General features: G+C 41.4%; 1 protein-coding gene and 2 long non-coding RNA genes across 10 annotated transcripts; 1 reads left to right on the forward strand and 2 right to left on the reverse strand.

The window, feature by feature from the left end:
* Positions 1 to 3,328: 3,328 nt before the first annotated feature.
* LOC111260913 (uncharacterized) lies at positions 3,329 to 10,669 on the reverse strand. Of its 3 annotated transcripts, XR_015311262.1 has the most exons (3): positions 8,099 to 9,774; positions 6,599 to 7,837; positions 3,329 to 5,826 (listed from the first exon to the last, which is right to left on the reverse strand). It is a non-coding gene; the product is annotated as an uncharacterized LOC111260913 (long non-coding RNA). The 3 variants fall into 3 exon arrangements; XR_015311263.1 differs by lacking the exons at positions 6,599 to 7,837; positions 8,099 to 9,774 and adding an exon at positions 9,982 to 10,669; XR_002680630.2 differs by lacking the exon at positions 6,599 to 7,837.
* Positions 10,670 to 10,837: 168 nt separating this feature from the next.
* LOC111260912 (uncharacterized) lies at positions 10,838 to 17,143 on the forward strand. 6 transcript variants are annotated; one of them, XM_086968511.1, is made up of 4 exons: positions 10,838 to 11,447; positions 15,741 to 15,935; positions 16,362 to 16,683; positions 16,857 to 17,143. In XM_086968511.1, the coding sequence occupies exons 3-4, from the start codon at positions 16,398 to 16,400 to the stop codon at positions 16,883 to 16,885; spliced, it is 315 nt and encodes a 104-aa protein (XP_086824637.1). In that variant the 5' UTR covers positions 10,838 to 11,447; positions 15,741 to 15,935; positions 16,362 to 16,397; the 3' UTR covers positions 16,886 to 17,143. The 6 variants fall into 6 exon arrangements, with proteins under 6 accessions (XP_086824637.1, XP_086824632.1, XP_086824633.1 ...); XM_086968506.1 differs by having other exon boundaries at positions 10,846 to 11,447; positions 16,852 to 17,143; XM_086968507.1 differs by having other exon boundaries at positions 10,846 to 11,447; positions 16,376 to 16,683; positions 16,852 to 17,143.
* A 109-nt stretch (positions 17,144 to 17,252) lies between these two features.
* LOC147753437 (uncharacterized) lies at positions 17,253 to 19,025 on the reverse strand. The gene is made up of 2 exons (XR_015311264.1): positions 17,601 to 19,025; positions 17,253 to 17,456 (listed from the first exon to the last, which is right to left on the reverse strand). It is a non-coding gene; the product is annotated as an uncharacterized LOC147753437 (long non-coding RNA).
* Positions 19,026 to 27,195: the final 8,170 nt, after the last annotated feature.

Raw genomic sequence — 27,195 nt, forward strand, 5'->3', positions numbered from 1 at the left:
CCCCCCCCCCCCCCGATAAACTCACTCTGTCATTAACTTCACAAAAGCCATATCGACCCGACGTCGCATAACAGAAATTTTTCAGGCCTTCAAGAAGAGAGAATCTGACGTTCTGAGTAAGACCCGGCTTGCTATTCAGTTTCAGATCTGATCTGGTGTCTTTATGAGAAGGCCGGAAAGATAAAACTGACGTTTTTTTGTTGTCGTAATTTTTAGTTTTTATAATGCTTCAATTAATATGAAAAATTTTGCAAAAAGTTACGACGCGAGCAGGAACGATGCATGTAATTATCGAACGAAGTACACCGTACTTGCGCCTAACTTTTCGTTTTGATTGAATGCAGTGGTTTTCCTCGATGAGAACCTATCTCTCATACGATAAATTTTCGGAGATATGTAAGAAAAAGGAGTTGAAAACCACCATTAAAATGCCTTGCTAAAGCCTTATATCTACCGTATAACAATCGACTGCCCTGGTGATGGGGAAAAATCGTGGGAAAAATTACAGCCATCAGGCTGACAATTAGACTTTCTCAATTCATTTGTACAGGTGCACCCCGTAGCTAAAAATGTTCACCAAAGTTATTATTAGACATTGTGATTATCATGTATTTCTTAATGGCAGTATTGACGCATGGCACAAAGAATGAGGTGATACTATAAAATGAAATGTCCGGATTGACTTACTTGTGGCAAGCGCAAGTCTATGAGTATCCATATCCAGGCGAGGTAAAGAAAAAAAAATCACTGACATTCCTCACTCGCATCAATCGTCTTCAGAAAGTTATATATGCAAAGGACCTAAGGTTTCTTACTACGAGAATGCTTCTATTCTTTCGTCTGATAATTATCTTGAACAGTTTTCATTCAGATCTTACGTATGGTCAGTCCTATACCATACCCTAGTCTGTACCGAAGCTAGGCAATTATCAGTGCCTATAGTTCAACTGAACTCTGGATTGGTTATACCGTACCCCAGTGGATATCATCATTATCTGAAGACCGGTAGTGATCGTGATATATTTACAGTAACATTTAGACATATGTTTACCTGTCAGTACTGCACCTGTCTGTTCATCAACGCTGCTAAACACACGTAACGCAACATACCCCTACCAACTCTTTATCCACGCGATGTTATCGAAATATAGTTGTGACGCATTTTGTGGTGATGCCCTTTAGTATATACTATACTTGGCTACTACATAAAAATAGCTTAAATACGCGCTTTCTCTCCTTCTTTTTAGTCATCTTAGAAATCGTGTTCCTACTGGTAGGTGTAATCATTTCCGGTCTTGTCAATCTGGTTTGTCGTCTGCCCTCGGTCATGATATATCACTTCCGGCCAACAGCTCTGCTGCATCTCTTGGCCGGCCCAGGGAGTCGTCTCTAGCCAATTATTGCTACGTTATGTGATGCGAAGAAAGGTACAAGGGGCAGCGCAATGGAATAAGGACAACCGATCACCAGTCGTCATTTGGTGAACTAGTCCACGCGATGGCAGCCACCATTTTTCGAGTTCGGGAAAAGTGTAGTAGGGAAATGTCACTATCTCTATTTCTTGCTCCCTTTGAGCGTTCGCAGTCCGTCAATATGACATCGATGACATTTCTGCAAGCCCGAGCCAATGACTCGCGCGCTCACCGAGCCACCGCAGTTGCCTGTCGCGCCCAGGCTGTTGAGTAGATGCACCACTAAACAATGGATACGCTTTTTGTCCTTGAAAATATCGCTTAGCTTCTGACAAGTACGGGAAGCCAAAGCTAAAAAAGGAGACAAAAACGGAACAGAGATGAGGAAATATTCCCACACGCGTAGATGCCATAGTATTTGCAGAAAGAATGACAGGCTCAGGAACCCAGATAGATCTGAAAAGATCCCGCGTAGTAAACAGACGATCTACAATCATTGTATTGTGTGTATAAACTCGTACATCTAGATATGTATGTAGTGCCTACGTTTATAACGTATGTATAGTGCTATGTATCTAAATACTGGCGGAGTTTGTGTAGGATATACGACGATCTTCTTGATCTACATTTCTATTTTGCTGTCACTACATAAATTGAGCTTAGCTAGAAATAAAGAAACCAAAAACTGCTCATTTCGTTTTCGTCATAAAAGTGCAGGGACTCAACGCTAACGACACAAATAACACGACAACTCCGGGATCTAACATAAATTGTTACTAAGATGCGCCACAGCTTTGGCCGTATTTCATAGTCTGGCAGGCTTTTGTTCTCTGCGAGGTCTTCGTCTTCTGCCGGTGGGGGGGGCGATCGCAATTCATTTGACAGTCGCCTTTCCACCGCGTCTCTGTAAAACAGGAGTTTATAAACATGCACCATGTATGTATGTAATACCTGTCTCCCGGAAAGTGAGCGACAACATTGTTTGTGTACCAGATCTACACGCTGCATAGTTAGCCACAGTCGTTGTAACTTTTCCGTATCACTTTGCAGGTGCTGGTCATGGCGGCGACAGTGGTAGCGGCAGCTCGAGTGCCAGTAACAGAATGAGAAAAAAAGATGTACTGAGTAATAAAGGTTATACAACTTCGGTCAGTCTGAGTGTGAAGGTCTAAAGACTATAGTTCGGTAGGTTCGTGTGTTATGAGAGCCTTTCACGAAGCGAAGTCGAGCATTAGGACGTTTACGAGGGTGTTACCTGCTTCCCTTGTAGCGCATACACGAAGGTGAAATTAGCTGAAACTAGACAATGACATGGTGGAAAGCAGAAGCCCGCAATCTCGTTTGCTCCAGGGCAGTATACCATACACCTCGGAAAGAACCGCTATCGCTAGACAGGGCTCGAGCCAATAGCTATTAGAATAAAAAGAGTTTGTTTTAGGTACGCAGACCGAACGAATCGCATTAAAGGCTTCTGCAATATCAGCGATTGATTAGCCATTCTGTTGACAGGAGCGCTATAGCTGTGAAAAATGATATGATTCTGTACCAACAGAATCCTATGATTTTTGCAAGCAAACATTTTTTCCCTTTCATCGATTATAGCGTGAAATAGTGAATACAAATTTCGAAGCATACCACAGAATTGACAACTGATGGCACTTAACATTTCTGCCACCAAACTGAGATAGATCAGTACGATTACTCTGGCTATAAGATGTCGAATGTATAAACTAGCTCTCCATCAACAACAAACTCCATCCAATAACAAAAATCCATCAAACTTTACATATTTATATCGTTAGAGGAACGTTTGCACTCACTCACTCACTGATCAATACGTTATCACATAGGATATAAATCTCATGCGCTTCCGCTTTGATGAAATCGACAAGACGTAAAAATGACTACCCCAAAAATCGTCTGCTAATTTTTAGTGGCGGGTACTTTATTGGTGGTTTTACGGTTTAGCACCACACAGCTGGTCAAATTTCCACATTGTAATATTCGTCGTTTATTCGAATAGAGATATCCTACTATGCGTCGACAAGAAGATTAAACGCGTTACAAATAATATTTATCTGTTAATTTGCAGTCCTGTCGTCCAGCAGCGGACGTCGATTTTTCTGTCTACCTCAAATTGGTGTTCTTCTAAAAACCAAGGTTTTTTTTCTGATAGGCGCAAAAATATACAAAATGCCTTATTGGCTCAGTATGCTAATTAAGGGAGACGGCTACTTGGCGTTCTATGACGATAGTAGAGAGTACGAGGATAGCATCACTACCGCTACCGCGAGTATTAAGCGCTTAGTACGAGTGGTAGTACGTCTTTTTACGATCTAAGTTTTCCGTTGCAAACAAAAACGCATCGACAGCGGACTTAACAAATATATTATAAACACACATGCTAGCATTAGCGAATGTTCTTGCATGAATACACAGTACTATATCAGCAAATCGAAAACCCCTCAATGAAACGAAGTCATCGGTGCATTAGTGATTGATAACTTCGAAGAAACGTGTGTTTCCTGTAGTACATACTGTACGTGTATGGCGCTACCTGTCTTCAACGAAGAACGCGGACGTACTTAAGCTGTGCTTGGGTGAACGGTGCGGGCAACGGCGTTTGAATGTGTGGGAGTATTTCCAGATGTCCTTTCTGTTTGGTGCGTCAACGTTGCTGTTACTCAGACTTATGATAACAACAAAGTACACCGAGTAATAGTGCATGGTCCGCCTTCAAATGACTCACTGTGAAGTGAAGGCCGGAAAAAAGGGGCCGCACCACCGTGCGGTGATTGCCGCTGTAGATTCAATAGCAGTATCTCTTCGTCACTAACTACCTAACGTAACTTGCGTCGTTTATTAATAAACTATTTGTATAGTGTTAACTATAGGCGCTATAGAGAGACGCACGTATACATGTTATTCCATCATGTCAGGCTTAACTAGTTACTCTACCTGTACACTGTACAGTATACAGATAGAGTAACTAGTTTGTTGTAGTTTGATAGAGTATACTGTATAGGATACAGTATACTCTATCAAATGAAATATTACTGGCCAATTCTGCAAGGGTGTATCCTGCCAAGTTACATTCGCTGCCATGTCAGTTACGGTCATGGAAGCAAACAGACATTTACTGATACTGCGCTGAATCGTTCGTTCATTTATATTTCTCCATACAATAAAAGTTAAAACTTCTCACTATCATCCAAAATGTCGTGTGTATTTTGTACATGCACAGGCTACGTTCGGCTTGATTGAATTAAGCGAGCCCCTCACCGACTATCCTTCAATTAGATCTATTAGGAAGTTGCGTGAATAATTCTAATACGAGCTATTTCGTTAACAGAATACTCAGCTAAATGGATGAAAAGCCATGGCTTTTTCCTACATATATAATACGGGTTGAATTTTGACAACGCAAAACCGATGTATCAGTGCCAGCCCGCTAAACAACTTGTTTTTCCTTACTCGTCTCAAAGCTCGTCGCTAAACTAGGAGGATGCGCATTGTTTATAGCGGATTACATTTACTGCTACGAATATATAGTTACCTAAATCAAGGCCACATAGATATGAGGCAATTAATTCTTGCATTTCTAAGCTTACACTGATGTCCAAACGATGCTAAAAGTCGCTATGGTCCCTTTAGCAAAATTATAGAGTCCAGATACTTTCAGCGGTTTGTACGACTATTATACTCACGGCTATTAACGCTCACAACTTGCGATTTGTTTAAAAAACTTCGTTGATACAAATAGGCCATAGAAATTTTAAATCAACTCATGGGCTTCAAAATTCACTACACAAAATCTGACAGAAACTGTGACAGAGACATCTGAGAGTTCATAATAATAAATCTCGGTAGATAAAATTATACTAGATGATCGCTTTCTAGGGGCATCCAAATAACGGTGATGGTGCATTTAGTAAGCCTGTTAAGTAACGTTCACTGCTGTGCGAATACGAACAATTCGCTAACATAAATCATATTGATGTTTATAGGGTTTTCTCTTAAGTCGTGATGCTATTTTAACTTTATTATAATTATATACATATATTATGATACGTTTTCAACGAGGAAGAGTTCCTTCTTAACTATCCGGAGCCGTGAAAAAGTTGGTCAAGGAAAAGGTTACGAAACGACGAGGTGCGCTGACTGCACAGAGCAGCGAAAGTAATAATAAATATAACGCTTAATGCAATCCTGACTGGTCCACAAGGTTGCCTGTTGATATCCTGTACTTGGCAAGAAAAACTTAGACCATATGTGTTATGCCTTTACTCGGTGTTTCCTGCACACTTGCTTTTCTGTGCATCGGGCAAGTTCGTTTTGTGGGCGGATGTTTGCGTTCGTAAACTGTATCGTCGAGGCAGCATCGTAGTGTAAGGATTTCTAGTTCTTGTTAGTCCTGCGCAAGTAGATAGGCAGCAAATAGAAAAGACAACTCATTGTTAAAAGAGAACAACAAAGTTAACGCGGACAAACACATCGCCGAATCTATTACGTTTATCACCCAAATGATAAACAGACCCCTTTTGCTGACCCCTAATCAGAGCCGTTCTTAGAATAAAAAAGCTTTACATACAATTGAAATGGATTACATCAGTTACAAGCGCTCTATAGTAGCACTAAACTTGCAGGACCAAACTCTCAGGCTCCGTCTGTTTTTCAGCGGCGGAAAATTGAGCTTGGTCTAAAATGCCTTTCAGGCGCATTGGTCTGCTAGCACAGAAATGTTAGTGTTTTGTAGCTCTGATTAAAGCAAAATAGTACAGAAAAATATTAAATAAGTCTTTAACATGTGATTGAGTTCGTTGAAAGAAATAGTCTTATTAATAAGACGCCGGAACGTTGAAGCGTCATTGTACCCCGAAACGCAAAAGCATCGGTCAAGGTAAATGGCATAAGCTATAGAGATATACGTGAGTGAACAGCGCTACGTGGATTGAGCTCTTGCACGTTTCGAAAAAAGCGGCTCGCTTTTTCCACATTCAGGATAAAATAGTTAAACGTTAAATACTGGAATAATAAATAAATACTGAATTTTGAATAAATCACACTCGGGTTTTTTAGTTTTGCAATACAATTGTATAGAAATCTTCTATTATGGTTGAAGAATAGCGTGATACTGAATTTAACCTCAACTTCAGAGAGATAGAATACACTTTTCTTCTACTTACCCAATGAGACCACTGAAAGTGCCTCAAACAAATTGACGATGACGCGCGGTTGACGCTATAAATACAATAGTGACATATATCACCTATTTGCACTAGCTAAAGGTCATCGCATTGACGCACGTTATAATCGTCAGATCTGAGAAGAAGCCAAAAGATTCATAGAGAAGATTCTCGATGTATCCTTGCAACACGAGACTAGACGTGACTAAACGTAAGATCTAATAGTCTATTGATAGATTGACATGATCAGGACAATCAAGCAATAGGCTCACAAAAAAAATAAATCAACCTTATACACACTTAATTTTTACTGTAGTCAATCAGAGTTTCTTAAACTAGATTCGTTTGGCAAGCATCTATATACATGTCCCGGTTATTATCCGAGCACCATTTGTATCTGATCATCATTTGAATCAATATTGATATCTGAAGCAGCATTAAGAGCATTGAATGTCCGTTACAATTCTTAAGGCACTGTATTAAAATAATGACAGCAGCTACTTAGACCGTGCCATCCTTTACATGGCTAACCCTCGTATACCTAGTCCGAGTGAAACAGCATGTGTGTCAAAACCATTTACTTAGAATAGATGTGCAGTAAGATTCCGTGGATAAATCCTGCGAAAAAGCATTGCTTTTAACCAAATACTCAACGGCGCTAGTAGTGGCGGCGGCGGCGGCCGCGGCGGGTACCAAACAATAGACGGAATTTCGAGTCCTCTTTAACCTGGGCACCTATTCGATAACGAGCACTTTTGCTTTTTGAAAAATCAAAATAGAAAAAAGGTCAGGGAGAGAACAGTACATTGAACAATGCTCCGTAGATTAGAAGGACGTCGAGGTGGCCGAAGGTAACGTCGCCCGTCAGGATACAGACAGCGGAAGCCCCTCACGGAGACAGTGGGTGCATACGGGATGCCGTAAGAGAACTAACGTGAAGATCGCAGTGAAACCTTGGCAATATTCGAGTATGCAAATTTTGTTGCAAAATAGCCGCTAACAATCACGGAAGGTAGTGTCTATTATAATTGGATCGTCTGTATTTGTAGGTAACGACGAAACCCATTCGTTTGGTAAAGAGGCGATAGAACAGCAGTCGAATGCTTGACTCTTGCATGGTCGCAGTACAGAGCGCTTCGGAAAGAAAGTCATTCAGACTTTCTTTCTCTCACTTCTAGCCTCAGATGGAAGCGACAGCCGTATAGATTCACGACTGTTCTGCTTTTGAATTGTATATTTCTAAAACGAATGAAATTCGCTCGATTAATTAATGCTAATCATTGCTATATCGTTAAATATAGTTTTTCACTATTTTTTACTAACAAATACAAAAACCCTATTGTAGGAAAAAAACAATAAATTTTCTAAAATATATCATTATTCTACAAGGGTTACTGCCATCGTGCCCTTTTTTATCATTATGCGGCATTAAACTGATTGTCGGAACGCCTGAAATATTGTGAAAATATTTTGATAATCGTGATGCTCCCTTCTACTAACCTGTGCGCAGTTTGACCTGAAGTACACTATAGATTTAACGATAATTTGTGTCCGTAACCGTAACGCACAACTTTCTCCATCACGCTATTAAAATCTCATAGCATGTAGTTTCCAACGGTCGTTTAGGTACACCATGGTGAGCTGCTGATTACCGGGTTAACAAAAACTTCGGCCTAATGTTTATCCGGTTAAGAAGCGCTGCGATGACCAAATGAGGAATAATGGACCGTGGCTAAATACACTTAACGAAAAGAACCGCTGAGCTCCAATCGAAGCCCTGCCATGACATGAAGAGACGAGGTAAACGCTTCCGTAAAGCACTGACTACAGCCTATATTGCATACATCGTTATTGTAGATCAAAGATTATCCATTTGTGCCTACATTCAGGTCGTTGTTTACCCAAAACAAATCACATTGACAGCATTAGCAATAATTTGTTGCAGCTTGGCCTGCGTAGTTTATGTTAACCGAACAACTACGTTACCATCGCCACTAGACGAAATAAGGACATAACGAATAGTAATATTAATCGATTCACCCATTTCCTAACATAAAGCAAATAGTCCCAGGAAATTGCACGGGTCGAATGATGAGTAGGGCATCCAGAACCCATTCACAACGTAAAGTATCATACTGCTGTCGCCCGGCAAAACAAGGCCAAGCGATGGCGTCATTTTTTCCAAGTTACTTAGCTTTTCAATACATTTTCGTAACTAACTCACGACAGCGAGGGTTACTTCATACTCTGATTTCAGTTTACGTAAATTTTTTGTGTAAGCAGTGCGAACTTAGCAAACTGTGCTGGTGCTGCATAATAGGAGCAGTGTACGGGCTTGGTCACCTCAAATCTCTACAAAAATGCCGATGCATCTACTGGCAAGCCAGCGGTGGACCAGAGTAATCTATGGACTGCAAGTAGCTTCGAAAGCAGATGGGTTCTTAGCGGTAAAGGATACTTTGCTAAAGTATCCTTTACCGCTTTGGCTCAACGTAATGGCGACCCGCACTTTCACGGGCAATTGAAACATTTTTTGGACTCATCAGAATCGTGTGGGTTATAAACTGTTCACCGTCTGATAGCACAGTATTTTCCGGATAGGGACATTTGGAATAGGGTACGTGCGTTCGTGCGCGTGTGCTAAGTGTGCTGGTGACGAAAGAAGGCAGTAAAAGTAGGTCTCCTTCTACCCCGTCGGCAATGACCCTGTAAATCTACCGCTGGAGAAAGGTGTTAGACGCTAAAAAGTGAAGGGAATAGACGGGATCACCACAAGTACTACCGCGACAACAAGATAGATCTCAAAACCTCATGGCTCGTGCAAAACACCCTCATTCGCGTTAAGAGCCGGAAGTAGTACGAGCCGCTAATCGGCTTTTGATTCAATGAAATTTCGTACGACACACGCACGAGAAGATTGCGAGGAGGTCTGCACAGTCGGACGTAGCAAGCACTAGAGGACACCTGCCAAAGGATAAGGACATCTGGCCGGATAAGTGCGGCCGTGGAATGGCAATAGGTCAAACTTCAATATACCAATGAATACACTTGTCAACGTTAAGGCATATAAAAAAAAGTTGTAAGACATCAAAATGCACTCCTGGTAAATAAGTTCCATAACGTAGTCGAAAAGTTGTGTTGCTCTGCTCTAATGCTATTATTATACTTAGCTTGTATTCCGATCACAAATGATATTGAAAGTTTTACATTGACTCCAAAATTGCTAAATATACATTGTATCTCTCTGCGAGAGATGCCAATTTCGGCAAGTTTCTCGATTTTGAAACGTTTATTTCGGTCGACTGAACAATTAAATTATTCGCAAAGTGTAAATTGTTGTGAAGCATGCACACGCTCGCGTCGCGGATGGATAAGACGCTTACCTTTTCATGTATGATCGGTAACAAATGTCTTCATACTAGAAGCAATGATTTCCAGCTGTCTGGGAGCTTTCCCTCGAGAGTTTAGACGGTGATCCAGGTAGAGATGGCGAAAGCGAAACTGGCAACAGCTGTCAACTTAGCACTGACCCTTAGAGACAACTCACGCTACACCATTCACTGGGCTCACTGGTCAAACGTTAGATACGCGACCAAAGCGTAATGCCGGCGGGAGCTCTGCAGAGAAATCTGCGTTACATTCTGTGTTGGTTATTTCACAGAGTCACAGAGAGTATTACGAGCGCGTACTGGCTTGTTGTGATACATTTGTGAGAGAATGAAAAAGATCACGTAGAGGTAGATCCATTAAATGCTGCCTTGAAAAAATACCTCACGTAAATTCTTCGAAGAAAAACTTTGAACTTCCTTGTTGATAATGGCAGATTAGAAACAAACCCCAGGGAAATACAACTCAACAATTTCTAACGAAGAGAAACCGCTGCGAGTTCACTATCAATCTGACGAAAAGGCCGACCAGCCTGTGTTGCCAATAGCTCGCTAGCTAAAAGCAAAATATGTAGGAAAAGGAGATTGGCAATCGCGAAGAAGCAATCAATACAATGCTAGCAAATCAGTTAGTAGGTTTATGTATATACGGTCATTGAAAGTATCGTTTCGTAAAGGGTTTTTATTGTTGGTGGTGACGAATTTTTATATACAATTATCGATTTTTGTGAAAAATAGTAAAAATAAATATTGATTATTTTGAGAACCAAATGGTTATTTTGGAAAGGTGGCTGATTTCCATTACGCTCGTTTATTACATTAGTCCAAACAGTTTGTCTGCATGTGGCATCGTACATACATTATTATATATAAAGCCTGTAGGAAAAAAAAAGCATAATGCCCTTTTAACTTCGTTCTTTGTAATAGTTTATAAAGTATAAAGGTACGCTAGCTTTCGTTCTGCAAACGCTCCGCAGCCCAAGTACCCGGCACTTCCGAGAAAATGACCAGCAAGCAAGAAAACGGCGAGCAGACAACGACAGTACAACGCTGTTGTCATTGCAGCTGACATTGTTACTGCAACTAGCTTCATTAGGCATTTATCTTCCGGCGGAAGAAAGGAGTTGGCGTGGAGCCACGGACATGCCCATAGCGATAGTGGCCACGAAACTTGACCGTTGGAGCATCGTTGAGCGGCAATCGGATGTCAAAGACGTTGGCTAGTGCAGACTACCCATAGATCAACAGCTAGATGCAGAAATAATCTATACGGTACTGACTCTTTCGTGGCATGGCAATAATGTCTGCCGTCACGGTCGCAGCACGAACTTAAAGCATTCATGTATAATACATTCTAATAGTGTGACCCTGCATCTAAATCCGCACTATTACGTAGGCTTACTAGATATATATAGGCATATCGTTACGTTCATGTATACGCATACGGTCAACTAACAACCAGCGTGAGTGTTACATTATTGCTAACTTTAGGATCGGCCTATGATATTAAGTCTTTAATATAGGGCGTTTGCGTACAGAGCTTTACTGCAGGATATATACATAGTTAATCGGGTAACTGTTTACACGGCTACAAACAATTTTGCAACATCAAAGTTTAACCTCTGAAGTGGACGCATGATTGAGGATCAAATTGATGACTGATTAACGTTCGTATTTGTTCAAGTGTACACGGTGAGGTTTTACAGTATCTGCAGTTTCATGTGCTCAACCACATTATTATGACCAGGTCGCTATAGGGTCCACTGCGGCAACGATCGTACTTCTCACATTTGTAACACATGTGCATACATTAATTGAGCATGAATTTACGTGTCTAAAGTTCAAATGGTCATCTCCATCATCTGGTGATTTGCTCTCATTTCTTGTAGCATTTGAAACTGGCAGTTTGTTGGCCTGGCCCGGACAAATTGGCAACCACTATGCTCAGTTCAAGGCTATGCTAATTTCGATTGGGAAAGCATTAGTGCGGCCTGAAGGAGAATCGTATTTGTGGGGCCAGTATTACGCGGACCGGTTTTGACAAATAAAGATTGATGATCGGACCAGGCATAACCATAAGCTCGGCTGAATTGCACTTTTTTTAGGAACTAGCTTAAGGACCAGCAACATGGCCTGTATAAAATAAGAAAAAAACACGCACGAACATATATCACCCATGAACACGTCCGCGCCCACATTCTGCCCGTCCCTGCTACCGTTATGTCGACTAATTGAGGACATCTATTTACATAAATACAACGCGGAACAACGAGTTACTCATTCATGGAAGCTGATCGGCTCGTTTACGCTATGCACACACGAATATAAAGTGTTTAATGACAGTTTTCTTGCAATAAATTTTTCTTAACATTAATTACTTTGTATGCGATGGAACAGTCGTGGCCATTTTGATGTGGACACTGTCACAAACGCCAGCAAGTATTGACACCGTGCATTGGCGTGCGACATCAAGAACAGGTATTTATTTATTAGAAACATTTTCTCTCCAATTTCTCGTAAGGACAGGCCAGTGCACTCTGACCCGACTGACAACTAGGCGGTTGTTCTATATTAGAAAATCCTTTCACATACATTTTGTTACAGATCAGATTTGCACCACATACTTTTTACATATGATTTGCCCTGCGCGTTCCGTTCGGGCGACCTGTGCCCTAACAAATTACAACGTATTATTGTCCTATAGCCATAACCTGGTTACTATATGCGAACCTCATACTTTTGCGTAACCTTACCCCCACAGATGAAATCTCCTCACGGTATTGTTTATGTAATATTTACCGTGTCTTCTTTGCAAGCGCAATCGATACAGAAGCAATTAATGGCGATAGGTGGCATCGCTGTTGAGGGGTTTCACTCCTTTCAAAAAGCACTAACTAGTCTATAGTATATTTTTAAAGCTGATCGACCTGGCTATTTTTGTACCGTTTTTTAAATTAGGTGGCTGTAGTTATTATTAGTTTCCCTGGCGGCTGGCGGTCAGCACTAGGCTGGCACGCCTAAAAAACGGGTTTTTTTTTTTTACCTCTGACGCCTACCCCCTAACAATGTTAACTATTGCTTCCATTTCGTCCGCGTTGTTGAAATTTCATCACGCTTATATTGTGTATATGCTACACAGTCATGAACAGGTCAACGTTTTGCTTGTGAACGACCTAGTGGAGAAGCTATCTTGGGCATCTTTCAATTCGAAATACGTTCTCGTCGATAGACAAGGCCAAAAGTCGATATTATGGTCATAGCGTTTTCTGTTATAGTTTATTAGCTTAAGACATCGAACAATATTCACTGTCTAGCGGAAGGTTTTAGCCAAAGGTCTCAATTTTAATCCAAAGTCTAAACTTAATCATGTTTGTCTGATAAGCTGGGCTACAGTGGTGTATTAATGTACTACTCGCGAGGACACGACGTTAGAAAATAGAATCAAGATATCATCATTAAGTGTGATATACCGTACACTTTCCTGACTTCACAGATAAAAACGAAATCGTATTTCGTAACTGCTATGGCGTCTTCCTTGTAATCCTAGTGCTGTAACTCAGTATTATTTCAAATTTATGTCAAGCGATAAGGCTATACGAATCACTTGGGTAGGGTTATCTTTCGCGGTTGTTCCTACTTGCTTAGTTTCTTCAGACAGTTGGACAGACTGAAGCTATTTGGACTTCGCATTGATTTATGTTAAGGTACAATTAATTTTATCGAATCCCAATGAGCTATGATTTCTAGAAAATCAAACTGACGACAATAGCCGTGCCTCAGTCACGTTACGATTTAGATCGGTTGAAGCATTGCTGAGCCGAGGCCCGTACTATGGTCCTTCAAGACACGCTCGCGGACCTCGGTTGCTAAACAGTTAATCCCGCGTCGAATATTCTTCATACATTCACGAGGTTCAGTTATTGATATATTTGCAGCGAATGAAGTTTCAGGGTGAAACTCATTTACCATCAGAACGCCCAAAAGAATCTATCGCGCCTACATGCCAAGATAGATATAACCTCACTTTTCAAATTGCACCTGCGCGGGCTGTCAAACGCTAAGCTCTATTTCGATGTCTAGATGTAGACAAGCTACTGGAACACTATCTGACACCGTGAGCGCTAAAGCTTGCAACATCTCGTTGAAATTTTTAAGCAACAATCGTTCCGTCGTCGTCCCCGGAAGCCTAGGCCGTCGTTCAACTGTCTGCAGTTTATTCAACAAGGTCCAGATGACCTTCAAGCCTATGGCCAAGGTAGAATTTTAGTTCTATCCTTAAGTCTTCATTTTCAAGACGACCTGTCGGAAAAGATGTGCATGACGAGGGTAACAAGACCTTGAACGGCTGAATGCCCGATTGATCGCTGATGCAAAACGTGGACCGTACAAGTGGGTAACGCATTACGGCACCTCGACGCCTTGCCCGGTTAGGCCTGTGGCCCTCATAAATCACTTTTCGGAGATGTTTACTTCAAAATATATGAAACCACACGCGGTGCCTTTTTTGGGACAGCGTAGGAAAAGGGGAACTTAGCACAACGCAGTATCCTTCAACAAGACTTCACAGCGTGGGCACTAATGTAAGGTCTTACGAACCTACGTAATAAGAAAGCCGTCGATCCAGATAAGTTCTACGACGAGCACCCACCTCGAATGCGCCGTTGTTCTGGCACCATGGTCGATGGCACTATTTAATAAATGTTTGCATACTAGTGCATTTTCAGTCCCGTGGAAAGAAGCTATTCTGTTAGTAATCGCGCCGTCATCATAGAGGGCAGTAGCGAAAAAAGGCGTCTGATTTAAGCTGTTTCCCAGCATTGCTGGCTAAGAGTCTGAACAGCTATTCGGAAAGCGCGCACACACAATTTCAGTGATGAAGTGTGGGATTCGGAAAGAACGTTCCACAAAAACGGCGAGCAGGACTCTGATGGTCGATGTTAAGAAAATACTGACCACATCGTGCAACCCGATATACGCGGTCTTTTTTCGATTTTAAGGCACCCTAAAATTCGGTGCCCTGGGACAAGAAAACACCCACAGTAGCCGAACACAGCAAAACAAGATAACCGTCGACGAAGGAGTAGCCGGACCCCTTTTTGACCGACAAACAACCAGCCTTGGTCAGGCTTCCTCTCTTTTTTGGTGGAAGATCTCTCTGATCAAATGCAAGGGCCGAGGAAGTTAGTCGAAGTCATTTTGCATGCCGACGATTGAGTGGTATGTGTGTCGAAGTTTCCGAGTGCAGTAACCGCTAGGCCGGGTTTTAGGCTAGATTTAAAACTGATCGTACACCTGCCCGAAACAAAGGCGATGATCCTTGAAAGGAAAGGCAGGACAGTAACCACAAACGCGGTGCTTGGATAGATTGCATCTTGCCTATACTAGCCGGTTTTCTTCTTCGAAGTTGCTTTTCTCCGCGAACGGCAGAGCCACGCACGTCACCGAAGGATACTCGTTCTTGTACTGACTTTTATATATGAATCTTTTTAATACTATGAGCAAAGATGACTAGATAGAATTTAATTGATTGTTCAACCCTAGCTGCTAACACTTAATCTTTCTACTCGCTGGTAAACAACTCGATGTCGACTCTGACGTAACAAGAAGCAAACGCTTTGTAGACATTGCATCACAGAGAGACAAAACTATGACACAATAATCTGCTTACTATTATACTATCACATGATACTGACAAAAGAGAACTTGCTCTTATATGACTACGACCTTAGATAACAATACCTACTTTTTCTCGCCAGAATCAGTCAGATGTAGCGGTGTTGATGGGCATGTTGTTAGAATCCTGAGATCTGCGTCGGCTTGACCGAAGAGGCTAGCTTCTTCTATCGTTTCCATCGCTAAACTATGCCTGTTCACCCTGGTACCGTAACCAGAATCCACTGCCCGCAGTTACCAGCGATCTTAAACAACTACTAAGACTGTAGTCGATCATCGTACGTCTTTGCTATTTTCATATAAACCATTTTATGTTCGGTATAGTAGCTACTGGCCGGTTTCAAAAAAAAAAAAAAAAAAAACCAACTAGCTTTAGCGGCTACTCGCAAGATGGTTGCTTCCTTTATGAGAGGCACCATTCATATTTATTTATTTGCCGATAAAAATATTTAAGAAGACGTCACTCAATATTTTGTTTGACCACAGGCGTAGCACTGAAATAGCTAAGAACTTCAAATTTTCTTTATAAGTGACAGGCCCTGTTAATGCGGTTTATCTACTATCAGCATTCTATCCAACAATGTATGTCAGTATCAACAAACATGCAATTTAACTGGATAGCTGTATGAGTGAGCAAGCCATCATCAAGGGTTCTAACCATTATTTGGTGGCCGAGACTTCAATTAATCTTTGACTGTTAGTAGTGTACAAATTTCAGGCAACAACGAACGCATGACAGAATGCCGAGACAAAAAAAAGGCAGTCGTAAAACCAAGAAGAAGCGTCTGTCAGGAAACGACGGTGAGGATTTGCTGAAAATGATCGGTTTATCATCTAACCCCGACAAAAAATACATGACCAATGAGTCCATAAACCTTCTCGAGGAGATCGGAAGGTGCTATACTGAAACTGGGCGACACACTGGTGAAACTGAAGGGGATAACCTGTTAATGTTGATCGGAGCTAGCTCAGCAGATCAAGCGGTAAAGGCGGTAAATTGTGCCCCCGACCCCTCAAGTATTATCGGTAAGCAACCAGCTATTTGGTGTGTACGGTCACGTCCGATGATGATGATGATATTATTTATACGATTTCTTCTCTTTATGATCGTTGTCGTCCAATTTAATCCGCCTGGCACGAGCACTGAATGAATTTCATCACTGAGTATACGATTCGTTTCTGTTTACTGTCTAGCTCAGGTTCAGGCCGACGCGCTGGCACGGCGTAAACAAACGGAAGAGCAAGATCACGGAGGTTATCCGCAAGGCATACGTTAAAAACTGGCAAAGCAAAGGAAGTATTTCTTGAGACATCGACTAGCCTCCAATAGGTGTATGGCTACCAATCAGCATTTCCTTCACATGGTTACTCACATGTTACAGAATTACTCACATGGCCATAAATGTCACGTAATATTTGTGAGTGATATATAGGTATAGGGAACCTTATCGAATGGACAAAATCCACCGGGTATACGTCTTCTAAATTTTGAACTTCCTCATTAAAAGAAAACTTCATTCGGCACTTAGCTCTTACTAACAGCGTTACGAGTGGTAAATTCAGGTATGCATCAGTGATAAGATGAGCTAATACAGTTTACAAGTAAACGGAAATTTACTTCGACACTTGAGTTCTATCTTGTACGACTAGCAAACACTTCAATAGGGGCCAGTGATCCGTTCTTTTTCATTACTTAATGCTGGAATCGACACGGCATCATTCACACTTCACTGAACTTATTCTTACGATGCACAGCTGGAAGTTTTTATCTATTGCAAGTAATGTACGGCATTAAATAACTGAAATTAGAAAACAGGAGATGAGACCATAGGTGTACAGTTATAATGATGATGATAATATATATGCGAAAACGCTGTGCAGGCAGCAAATGGGACGTGGAGCCTTTAGTATAGGCCCAGTACAAATCCGATAAATGGGCTCACCTTAGCACGATGTGATTATTTTATCGCATAGTTTCGAAGCCGCCAGCCATGGCTGACGCGTGCACAACGTCTCTACGATGAAAGCCCTTGTAGTGCAACAATTTTATTCGCTGTCTATGTGCAAGCTTTCGTCTCCGATTCCTTCTTCTAATCGATGGCCTCTGAGCCTTCGATTTGTACGTCTGTGCATAGTGACTTCGTTGCTACCGCTACAGCCATGGAAAAACCACTTCGTAGGTCCAAGGCCGTCGTCCGAAAGGGGAATGGATCTCGGCTACCGATGTTGAGGTCTGGCGAGCAGCCAGGACGCTAGCAAAATATATTGGTACGTAGTGGTAATGTAGTTAATCGCTATGAAAACCATCTTTTCCGCCGCAATAGATTGGCGCGTCATAAACGATATATATACTTCCGAAAATAGAATTTATTGTGTTATATCGTGTTTTTCCTATAAACCTTACACATGTCCATATGTACTTTTGTGTAGGGATTCGTAGACAATCCATTTATGTTATTTTATAACACCTGCACTAAAATTTACCACTAAATGCATTGTTCACTCAAAAATATAAAAAACTAAAAAAATGCTTCGTAGGGCTATATTGAAAGGCGACTCATCCTGACTACGGTTATAATATTAATAAGGAATCATAGAAAGTGTTTAGCCTTCAACGGCTTCAGCTCTACAGATGTTTGAAGTCCACCCTCTTGTACCCATACGTGTTCAAAAGTACGGAGCTAAAATCTTTAAAATTCGTCAAAAAGTAGTGTTGGACTTTGTTATTTCAGTCGCATAGTGATACTGGCATGCCTATGCCTTTTGTAACAGCTTTGATATAGGTAACAGGATTCCATTTCTTGTGTTCCTTTAAAAAGCTCCATTTTGACCAACCACCCTGCGTATTGTAGACCTAATTGTAGTCCCATTTGCCCCATGACAAAGAAGGAACAAATATGAATATGAGCGGTAGAGTATTGGATGTAATCCTTATTGTAGAGCACGATAAAACGAAGCGAAGATTAAAGTGTACGGTAGATTTGTTGCAACACTGGAGTAAGGCTTGGCAATACAAGCTTTTTGGTATAGTCCCACCCATTTATTATATACAGAGTGCGTACGTTGTTCAAGTGTTATGTATACTTATTCAGAGAAAAACTTCGAGAAGGACCGTGGTGATCTAATCGTTTATTAACTGGAATGGATATGGATTGCAGTATCGCTGTGAGAGCTTCGGCAGACCGATAGGTGGGCGTAACATAGAACAGAAATAAATGCGAGGTGGCTATTGGCGGATATACACGAATGTGAACTGTATTCCCGTATCAGAAGCCCCCGTCTAATGTATATACTGGCAGAGTATTGGGGTTACGGTTGTCCCTTAATATTTTATATAAGCTTATCTCAGAATTGGACTAATCATTTATGGAAACAGGCTCCTTATAATAATGTTCATATGCGGTTTTGTTATCAGTGTTTCGTTACTGTCTGTACGACGGCCTTCAGTGGTTTATCTATCGTAGTTAGTTATTAATTAGATTTGCAATGGGATTTCAGCAATCCTATGCGTTCCACGATACCGGTTCTTAGGTATTCGGTGTGAACTCGTTTAAAGGTACCTAAGTTTTGTTTACTTTACGGCATCCGAAGTAATTTGTCATTAAGATATGTGTTCTTTGTCTGCGTAATGCATATACGTTCTTAGGAACACTAGATATAATTTATCGGCAAAGAAAATATTCGTTCGTCAGATCGAGCGCAGATACCTCTGTTCTGAAGCACTGACCCCAGGATAGGTTAAAGGAACTGACCCAATCGCTTAGCACATAATACGCTGTTCATTATTAATGGCTAGTCTGTGTTTACTGCTGAGTTCTGCCGTCCATAATAATAACGCACTAGCAGATTCAGACTTTAACTTATCCGACCAGGTCGACATTTTCCACCGACAAACTGTAGTCACGTCCATTGGTGACATCGAAAAATCACCGTTACCCGCAACATGTTCGCCTTTAAATTGTGATCTTGTTCGTGGCTGTACAAATTCAGCAAATGTAAGAAGCCGAAACCAAAGATTTACTTATTGTATAACTGCTCAAAAGTTAAATGCAATTCATTAAATAGACTAGTGTAACTAACTGATGCAAGTTCTGCACTAAGTTGCAAAGTTTCGCGCACTGATATTGCTACTCGAGCCCGTCTAGAGACTCCATTTCTGGATTGAGAGCATGTTAAAGGTTAATTTTAGCGTAGAACGCGATAGTGGAAATTAAATCAGTTGTGATAATCATGGATCCGCTTAATCTTCCCCTCGCATTCGATTCGTGTAAATAGCTATTTTCCGGTTTCCGTGTCCAATCGTCAATCCCATCGTTCAAGCTCTTACAGACTCCGGTGTCAGTCTACTCGATTTTATTTTATGCACCCGGCGGTACCCCCAAACTCCTGATTTGTCAGGAGCAGATGAGTAAACTAGTTTCTAGAATACATCGTGAGAGTGCGTACGCACGAGTTCCCCGAACTTCGTTAGTGGATGTTAGTGCCGCAGTTACGTTCCGTCAATTAGAGTGGCTCCCTTTTCAGTTACAAACGTGTACTTTTCCCTCGTACCAAAGCAGCGCTGATGTTGATCAGACGGAAGTCTTGCCAACCAAGCGACTCAGATGTTTCAGTTACAATAATACCATCAGTTGGCAGTAGCTTCAGACGAATATTTTATAATGTGGATACGTAGCGCGTGAAGAAAACCCGGGTAAAAATGTAAAAAAAACGTAATGTAAAAAATGTTTGCGATGAATGTAACAAGAGTCCTTAGTGTAGTCCATTCGTGTACTGTTCGAAAAGTAATAGAACATTTCGTAGGATCTGCAGAACCACTGATTAGATGGACGCACCGCGTATACATTACGCCAACAGGGAAGCAGTCAAGGGAACGATTTTTGAAATGTCGGAATAGATGCGTATATAAGTGGGAAAAAAATGAATTGTGTATTGTTTCTGTTTAGTCGTATGATGGCCTCAGAAAGGAGAGTGTAATCGACCTCAATAACAAATAGCAAGATGGCCGACTTCCGAACCTTTGCCCTGAGCCTGTGTACTGTTCATTCGAAGAAACTACGTACTTTTAATTGCCTATAGCATAAACGAACCCATTAGTTTAATTTAAAGAGTTGAACAAAAACGCCAGTGGCTGTCCGCGTAGCAATGGAGAACGGGTATCGAAGATGCGATGGTCACGGTTGATAAATACGTCGACACCGTGAACATCACGGTAGTAGCATTCGTACAGGTGCTATGAATGTATGAGAACTAAAAAAGGTAAGTTTAAACGATACAATGACTGTGGGGGGAACTGGTCCATTAGCGGACAGGGATCTGACGTCCGCGTCCGTTTCTCTATTTGGTCAGGATTGCAAAGTGGCGAACTATGTTCTCAAGTAAAAAGCGACCAAAAAGGATGGTACGTTTTCTGTCAAGCCTCTATCCATTATAAACGCTGACTTACAGCTATGGAGACGAGGTTACTGGATAAATAGCTTTTAAAATTACAAAAATCAACCAATAAAGGATCCAGAAGGAGAGCAGCAGATCAGAATCAACGACAGTTCGAAGAACACCGAGGTACAGCCGCGGCGCTCGAGCAGCTAGATCAGCTCCGTGGAAATCAGTTAGCAGTGATATAAGGCCGCATCGTCGTCCAAACATGGTACTCACTGTCGTGTCAGCGGAACCGAGAAGTACCTTCCTTTGCCACGAACGCTAATAATTAAGGATCTTCTTTTCTTAGATACGGCGCACTTAGGACGCGGCGGCTTTCACCAACGACATTACAACTATGTTAGGGATTGATCTCGCAGTGCTCGATCGGGCTAGGCTTTTCGAGACGTTGAACTTCCATTGAAAATTGCTCGATGAAGTTGCGAAGGTGCTACAACATTAGCGTTCCCTAAATTGACGATCTAAGTGGGTGTATGAGATCCTCGTGTTGTTGGAGACCTGGGCGATTAATCTCTTCGGCTTTTAAGCCGTAAAGCTGCTCAGCTCGGACAATAGCGACTCAGAACGTCTCAGTGGAGGTGTCTATATTTCATAATCATAAGGGGGTGACGTCTAGCAAGACTATAAAGTTCGCGTTATCGCCTTACTTGGCCCACGCATTTGCATTATGACAGGCTTCTCCCCACTCAAGGTAGAAAATAATAGAGAAGCTCATTAACGGTCTGGAAGCACTGTTGCTGCCCTTGATCTTCCCCCTAATCATTGTGGGCAATTTTAACGCCCACTTAGACCGACCCAACTTAAGTTGCACATTAGCGCTCTGAGACATGCTTGCAGGCCGTAGTTGCTGGCTAATGAACTCGTGCTCATTAGCGACATCTGAGTGACGCGCCGGAACATCAGTTATTAATATGTTTGCAACGAATGTTACCCAAAATAAGGTTCACTTTATAATAATAAGGAATGACTCACCCGGAAAGTACGAGTAATATGCCCCGATTGCTATAGATCTCGCGATGCTGGTGGGATCATCCTAAGCCTCCAGATATCAGATTCCTGTCGCGTAGCCTGAGTGTAGAATCTTCTGGAGCGCATACACGAGGTAATCTTAGTACCTCATGCCATCAGCACCTCGAAATAATTCAATCGTCGATTCTCTTTGCCTCTTACGGAAACCGCAGTGTCTGATTCGATGGTCCCTGTCGCCTCACCCAAAAAGCCGAAAACGCTTTCAGATTGCCAACAGAGTGCAACCCGCGGCCCCCAAAAAAATCTGTCGAACAGTAGACATCACACAACGGAAGAGAGATCAGAAGATGTCGAAGGATGGACAAATGCCAGATGTACAGCGGCAGCCATACAAATAGCTAATACGCCGTGGCTCGATTCACGTCTAATAAGCTTAACTACACTGGTTAATCATCTCGGTGGTATGCTTTTGTCGAGCGATACGATCCTTAAAGTGGTGCCACTGTTCTCAACGGTCGGTGAGGAGTTTTTCACAAAAGAGTGCAGCCTGGTTGAGCAAAAGTTTACTGAGTTAGAGGTCCTGCACGTCCTCGAGAATCTGCAGAACAGCAGAGCGGCCGGCTCGGACGAGGTTCGCAATTAGTGCTTAAGAGCGCCCTCGTTCTGAGTGCGGTTTATGTCTACGTACCGCCACTTCACTGCCTCAGTACTAAAACGTTCATTGTTGGCGATTCTTAAAGGCAACGGTGTACAGTTTATCGTCGTTATGGCTCGGGATCGCCAAGAAAAGTGTAAGTTGTAACTACTTGCCAATTTGCTAACCAAAAGATTATTCGTCTTCACAAAAAGCAGCAAACGGAACAATGAATTTCGGCAACAGCATTCGTGACTGATAGCATGCGGTGCATTAATGGTCTATGTTAAAAAAGCTTTTATAGGCGGTATATCTTGATATTAGACTTTCATTCAACTTCGCGCTTAGAGATGAGGTTCTGCGTACCCTGGGGTGCGTTGATGTACCATGAAATGGGTTTGGCCTGCTGGCCCCGACCCTACAGGACAACAAAGTGATAGAGCTGCCCGTCTTTCCAAACGACTGGCCTCACCCAAAGTGATAACCTGAACCCCTTTCTGTTCTCAGTCTTACAGATCTTCCCCACAGAATAAGGGACGCAGCTTGACTTCGCACACCACGGAAAAATAGCAAAAAAGTTGAATACATTTTGTACGACCAGAACCGGACCTCAACTCGTTTTTCGTTCACAACAGCGCTCCGCCTATACCACCTTAGATTGGCGGTAGCGGCTTACGGAGTGAATATAATTGGGGAAAACCTTGCAGTAGGTAATCTCGACCTACTCAATCTAGTGAAGGTTGTTTCTTGGGGCGTGCTCTAAGTCTTCATCATAGTTTACCCCCTGCTGGTACCCTGCTATATATATATATATATGCTTGTCGAATATATACCATGGAAGATATATAGCCCATGATAGATAAACGATATTATACAATCAGGAGCTTTAAGCTGACAGCGAAATTAGCACCGTCGCAGCTAGTTGCTTTCGTAACGGTCACCGAACTTACGCTACCGGTTATGTGGTTCGTGTATGTAGTGGCATAAGATATAAAACGAAAGCTTGTCTGAAGGCGGTTCTGTTTCGCTGAATTAAAAAAATACATGTTAATGCACTTTCTCCGAAGAGTTTAAATAGAATTGTTGGAAGTTACAAGCGTTAAATTCTGGCATCAACCGATTCTAAACAGAAAAATAGAAAACTGAATGCTAAAAGAGCTTAGTTTAATTACGACCTAAAATTGCGCATGATCTATAACTTAATAATTTGTAAACTTTTATTGAAAAGCTGATCACTGTTAGACTGTTATGTATCAGAATAGAATGCAATTTATGGAAGACGATATGCGAAGCCTCCATACCTTGTGTATATACGGAATCAGAATATATATAACGGCCGATTTTATACGGTTATCTTTAGAGCATTTTTTGATTTGCAGTGGAATATTCAACAATTTAGCACAGACTTGACAAATGCAATATAATGCTCGCTCGCAAAGTATATGTATTAGTTATCAAATGGGTAGCGTTGAAGCGCTATATGTAACACAACGGCTAACTACCCAGCGGAATATTAAGCATCATAGGCAGGTGTGCTGTAAGCCGTGTGTGCCACCGGGTCACACAATAGCGGGCGCAAAACGAACTGTCGTTCGTTCGGTACGTATCGGTACGACTGTTGGCAAATTGTAGCAGAAATTCACCGTTTAGATGCATTTCTGAGACTGTATCAAGCAAAAACTTGTTTCTTAGGCAGCTGTTGTTCTGTAGTCAAACGTAGATACATAGTGGAGATTGCTATTAAAAAAACAGGTAGAAACCCTTAGGTACTGGTAGACTGACTCCCTTACATCGTTAAAATGGCGCGAAATTTCGAAAATTAGAATTGACTGTACGTCGCGCACGCCAAGCTCAACGGGAGCGCTCTGTTACCTGTTTATCATGATTACTTATCATTAAGCTTTGATTGAGTTGACAATTTACAGTGGCATTTATTTAAAGTAATTGAAAATGTTATAGAACAGATGTTATGATATTCAGTCATTATGAGAATTCAACAAAAGCAACTAAAATGGTCTCATAAAAACAAACTCCAGTAGTTCCCGATCCGTACAACGTACGGTAGCAGTTGCAAGACGCTATAAGTAAGTGCACATAGGTACACTTAGGCTTAATCCGATGTACGAGGTGTGAAACATGATTTGACAACAAATAAGTCCGACGTAGTACAGTGAACGATGCATGGCACTTATAAGAACGAGCAGCGACGTTCTTGCGGCTTCCATTTACATCGGAATGGGTTTGAGCGCTTTTGGGTTAACTGTGAGTTTACGAAACTTTGACGTTGGCCTTCGATCTAGGCCTGAGACAAAGAGGAAGAGATTTTTGATAACAAACGTCCAAGATGCCTTGGATCTGTAGAAAGCATCTGCACAGCCTGAACCTGCCTGAGCGAAATTAGCCTCTAGGCGAGTCGAGAATGGGTCGAGATAATGTACTGTACCTAAACGGTAGCATAAGCTATCTTTACTAAATGGAATTTGCTTATGGACTTGAATTATAGGCTGTCCATTTAGGGGACAATCACTTCGTTTGGACGCTGTCACACGGTTGCAGTCCTCCTGAAATCGACTAAAACGGGTTCTAATTTACTTTACAATTTTCACAGCTACTTCCTAATTTGATTCAAATTCAGTTTGGTAACCTTTCAAGTAGATCTCAAGAAAAAGGACGTCAAGCGTCGAAATCATACTGTTTTTCACCTAAAATTTATTATATTTTCAACCTCAGGTCTAAGGTAGAATTCTGTTACTGGCTAAAACAAGCATATGTCGGCATTAATAGTATTTGGCAGCAGATCATAATTTCTGAAAAATGTAATTTACTCAAACTGCCCTAATGTATTTCACGAAAATCTAAAGAACATCATGATTCTATAGAGTAATTTATTGTGTAAAGTTTGTAGAGATGTGCATATGTCTATGTTTATATTTAAAACAATCAAACGGCTTTATAAATCTGCTTACTGCATCCCAATCCATAGCTGAGACCTCCGTAATTATAGCTTAAGTATTTACAGTGTTATTCCTATCTATGAGGTTGTGTTCGCCGTTGATGGTAAGGCCTCGGCAAGATTCCAGATCGCCGCTATAGAGATAGGCGAAATGTTGCATCCTGGTTGGAAATGCCCGGAGCTTCCAGTCGAATATACGATAGCACTTTTAAAAACTAAATCGTTATTTTGAAAAGAGAGTATACGCTATAGTAAGTTGATGATGAAGTAACTGTGTTGGAAGTTTGACGTTAGAGGAAATAAGAACTTAAAGGAAACGCCTGATAGTGAGGCGAGCTGAGCGAGTGAGAATAATACTAATAGTAGCTGAAATTTACACAATCGACTTCGGTACACGCGCAGCCTTCCATCGTTATCAACTGAATCTTCCAGTGATGTTTGACCTTTTCGACTCTGTGGTCTTCATGAAAACGACGACTGACAGGACACACATCGGTGCCGAGTTGTAGCATGACAAGGCTGGGTATGAATTTTGAACGAGCGCATCTAATTGCACGGATACAAAGGATGACGGAGAATACGATTCACCGAAAACGCAAAAGTTGATGAAATCTTCATTTCATTGAAGATGTGGCTTTCACAAGAGAAAAGGCCACTATGGTAAAATTAAATTTTTTTTTTTTTCGAATACAAGATCATTACATAGAGTTAGTTTAAAAAAAAAAACTGGAAATATGTTAAAAAATTTCTAAGATAAATGAAAAAAGTATTGCTCCGAAAATAATGCTTTATAGCTCTCCCGTACCTATTGATCCGGCGACATTAGTCTGATATTCGTAAATAACTCTACTCACTGTGGGAATACGCAGAGTTCTTTTAAACGTACGCGCCAGCCTATCATTATTCCTGTTCTGCGTGATACACAATCAGTTTCCAGAAGGGTCTATGGGTACTGAAGTGAGTAGTGTTCATGAGTCGGCATAATACTAAAAAAAAGGTTGGAGTAGAGTTATGTGGTTCGACGGACCTGGCACTGGCAATTTTCAGAAACTTCATTTGTCCCCCATTTAACCAAAATTTGACGCAGGTAGAGCGCTTGTCACAGCTCGTTCTAGTGAGGTCTATTTTAAACAAGAACTTCGGTGTTTATCTTAAATATTCTTTACGATTTAGTCTGTTCATACACACACACACACACATATATATTTATGGAATGGTTGCAGATTTGGATGAGTTAGTACTGAATCGAATACATAAGAACCTTTGCACATATATGTATACCAAATGCTTTGTTAGTCGTTTATAACTGTTTAAATATTTAGGCTAAACTATAAGATATTTTCTTTTTTATAATCTCTCCCTTGCATACTACTAATTAATCGACTCTGAAACGCTCTATTACATATACCTACTCAACATGCACGAAGGTAACCCAGAGACAAATTTTGTCCGTACACAGTCAAAACTGTTTTAGCGTGTCGAACGCATGCTAAAGAGTTGACCTTTGTCGGCCTTACTCAGTTATGTTTTGTGCTAGACACAT

Source organism: Varroa jacobsoni, unplaced genomic scaffold (assembly GCF_002532875.2).
Source record: "Varroa jacobsoni isolate VJ856 unplaced genomic scaffold, vjacob_1.0 scaffold_490, whole genome shotgun sequence".
In the NCBI taxonomy this organism is placed as follows: Eukaryota; Metazoa; Arthropoda; class Arachnida; order Mesostigmata; family Varroidae; genus Varroa; species Varroa jacobsoni.

Bases quoted from the DNA above. Each gene is read 5' to 3' on its own strand.
- LOC111260912 (XM_086968506.1), top strand. From the start codon at position 16,398: ATGCCGAGACAAAAAAAAGGCAGTCGTAAAACCAAGAAGAAGCGTCTG. The intron at 16,684-16,851 runs GTAAGCAACCAG...TTTACTGTCTAG, and splicing joins CGACCCCTCAAGTATTATCG to CTCAGGTTCAGGCCGACGCG.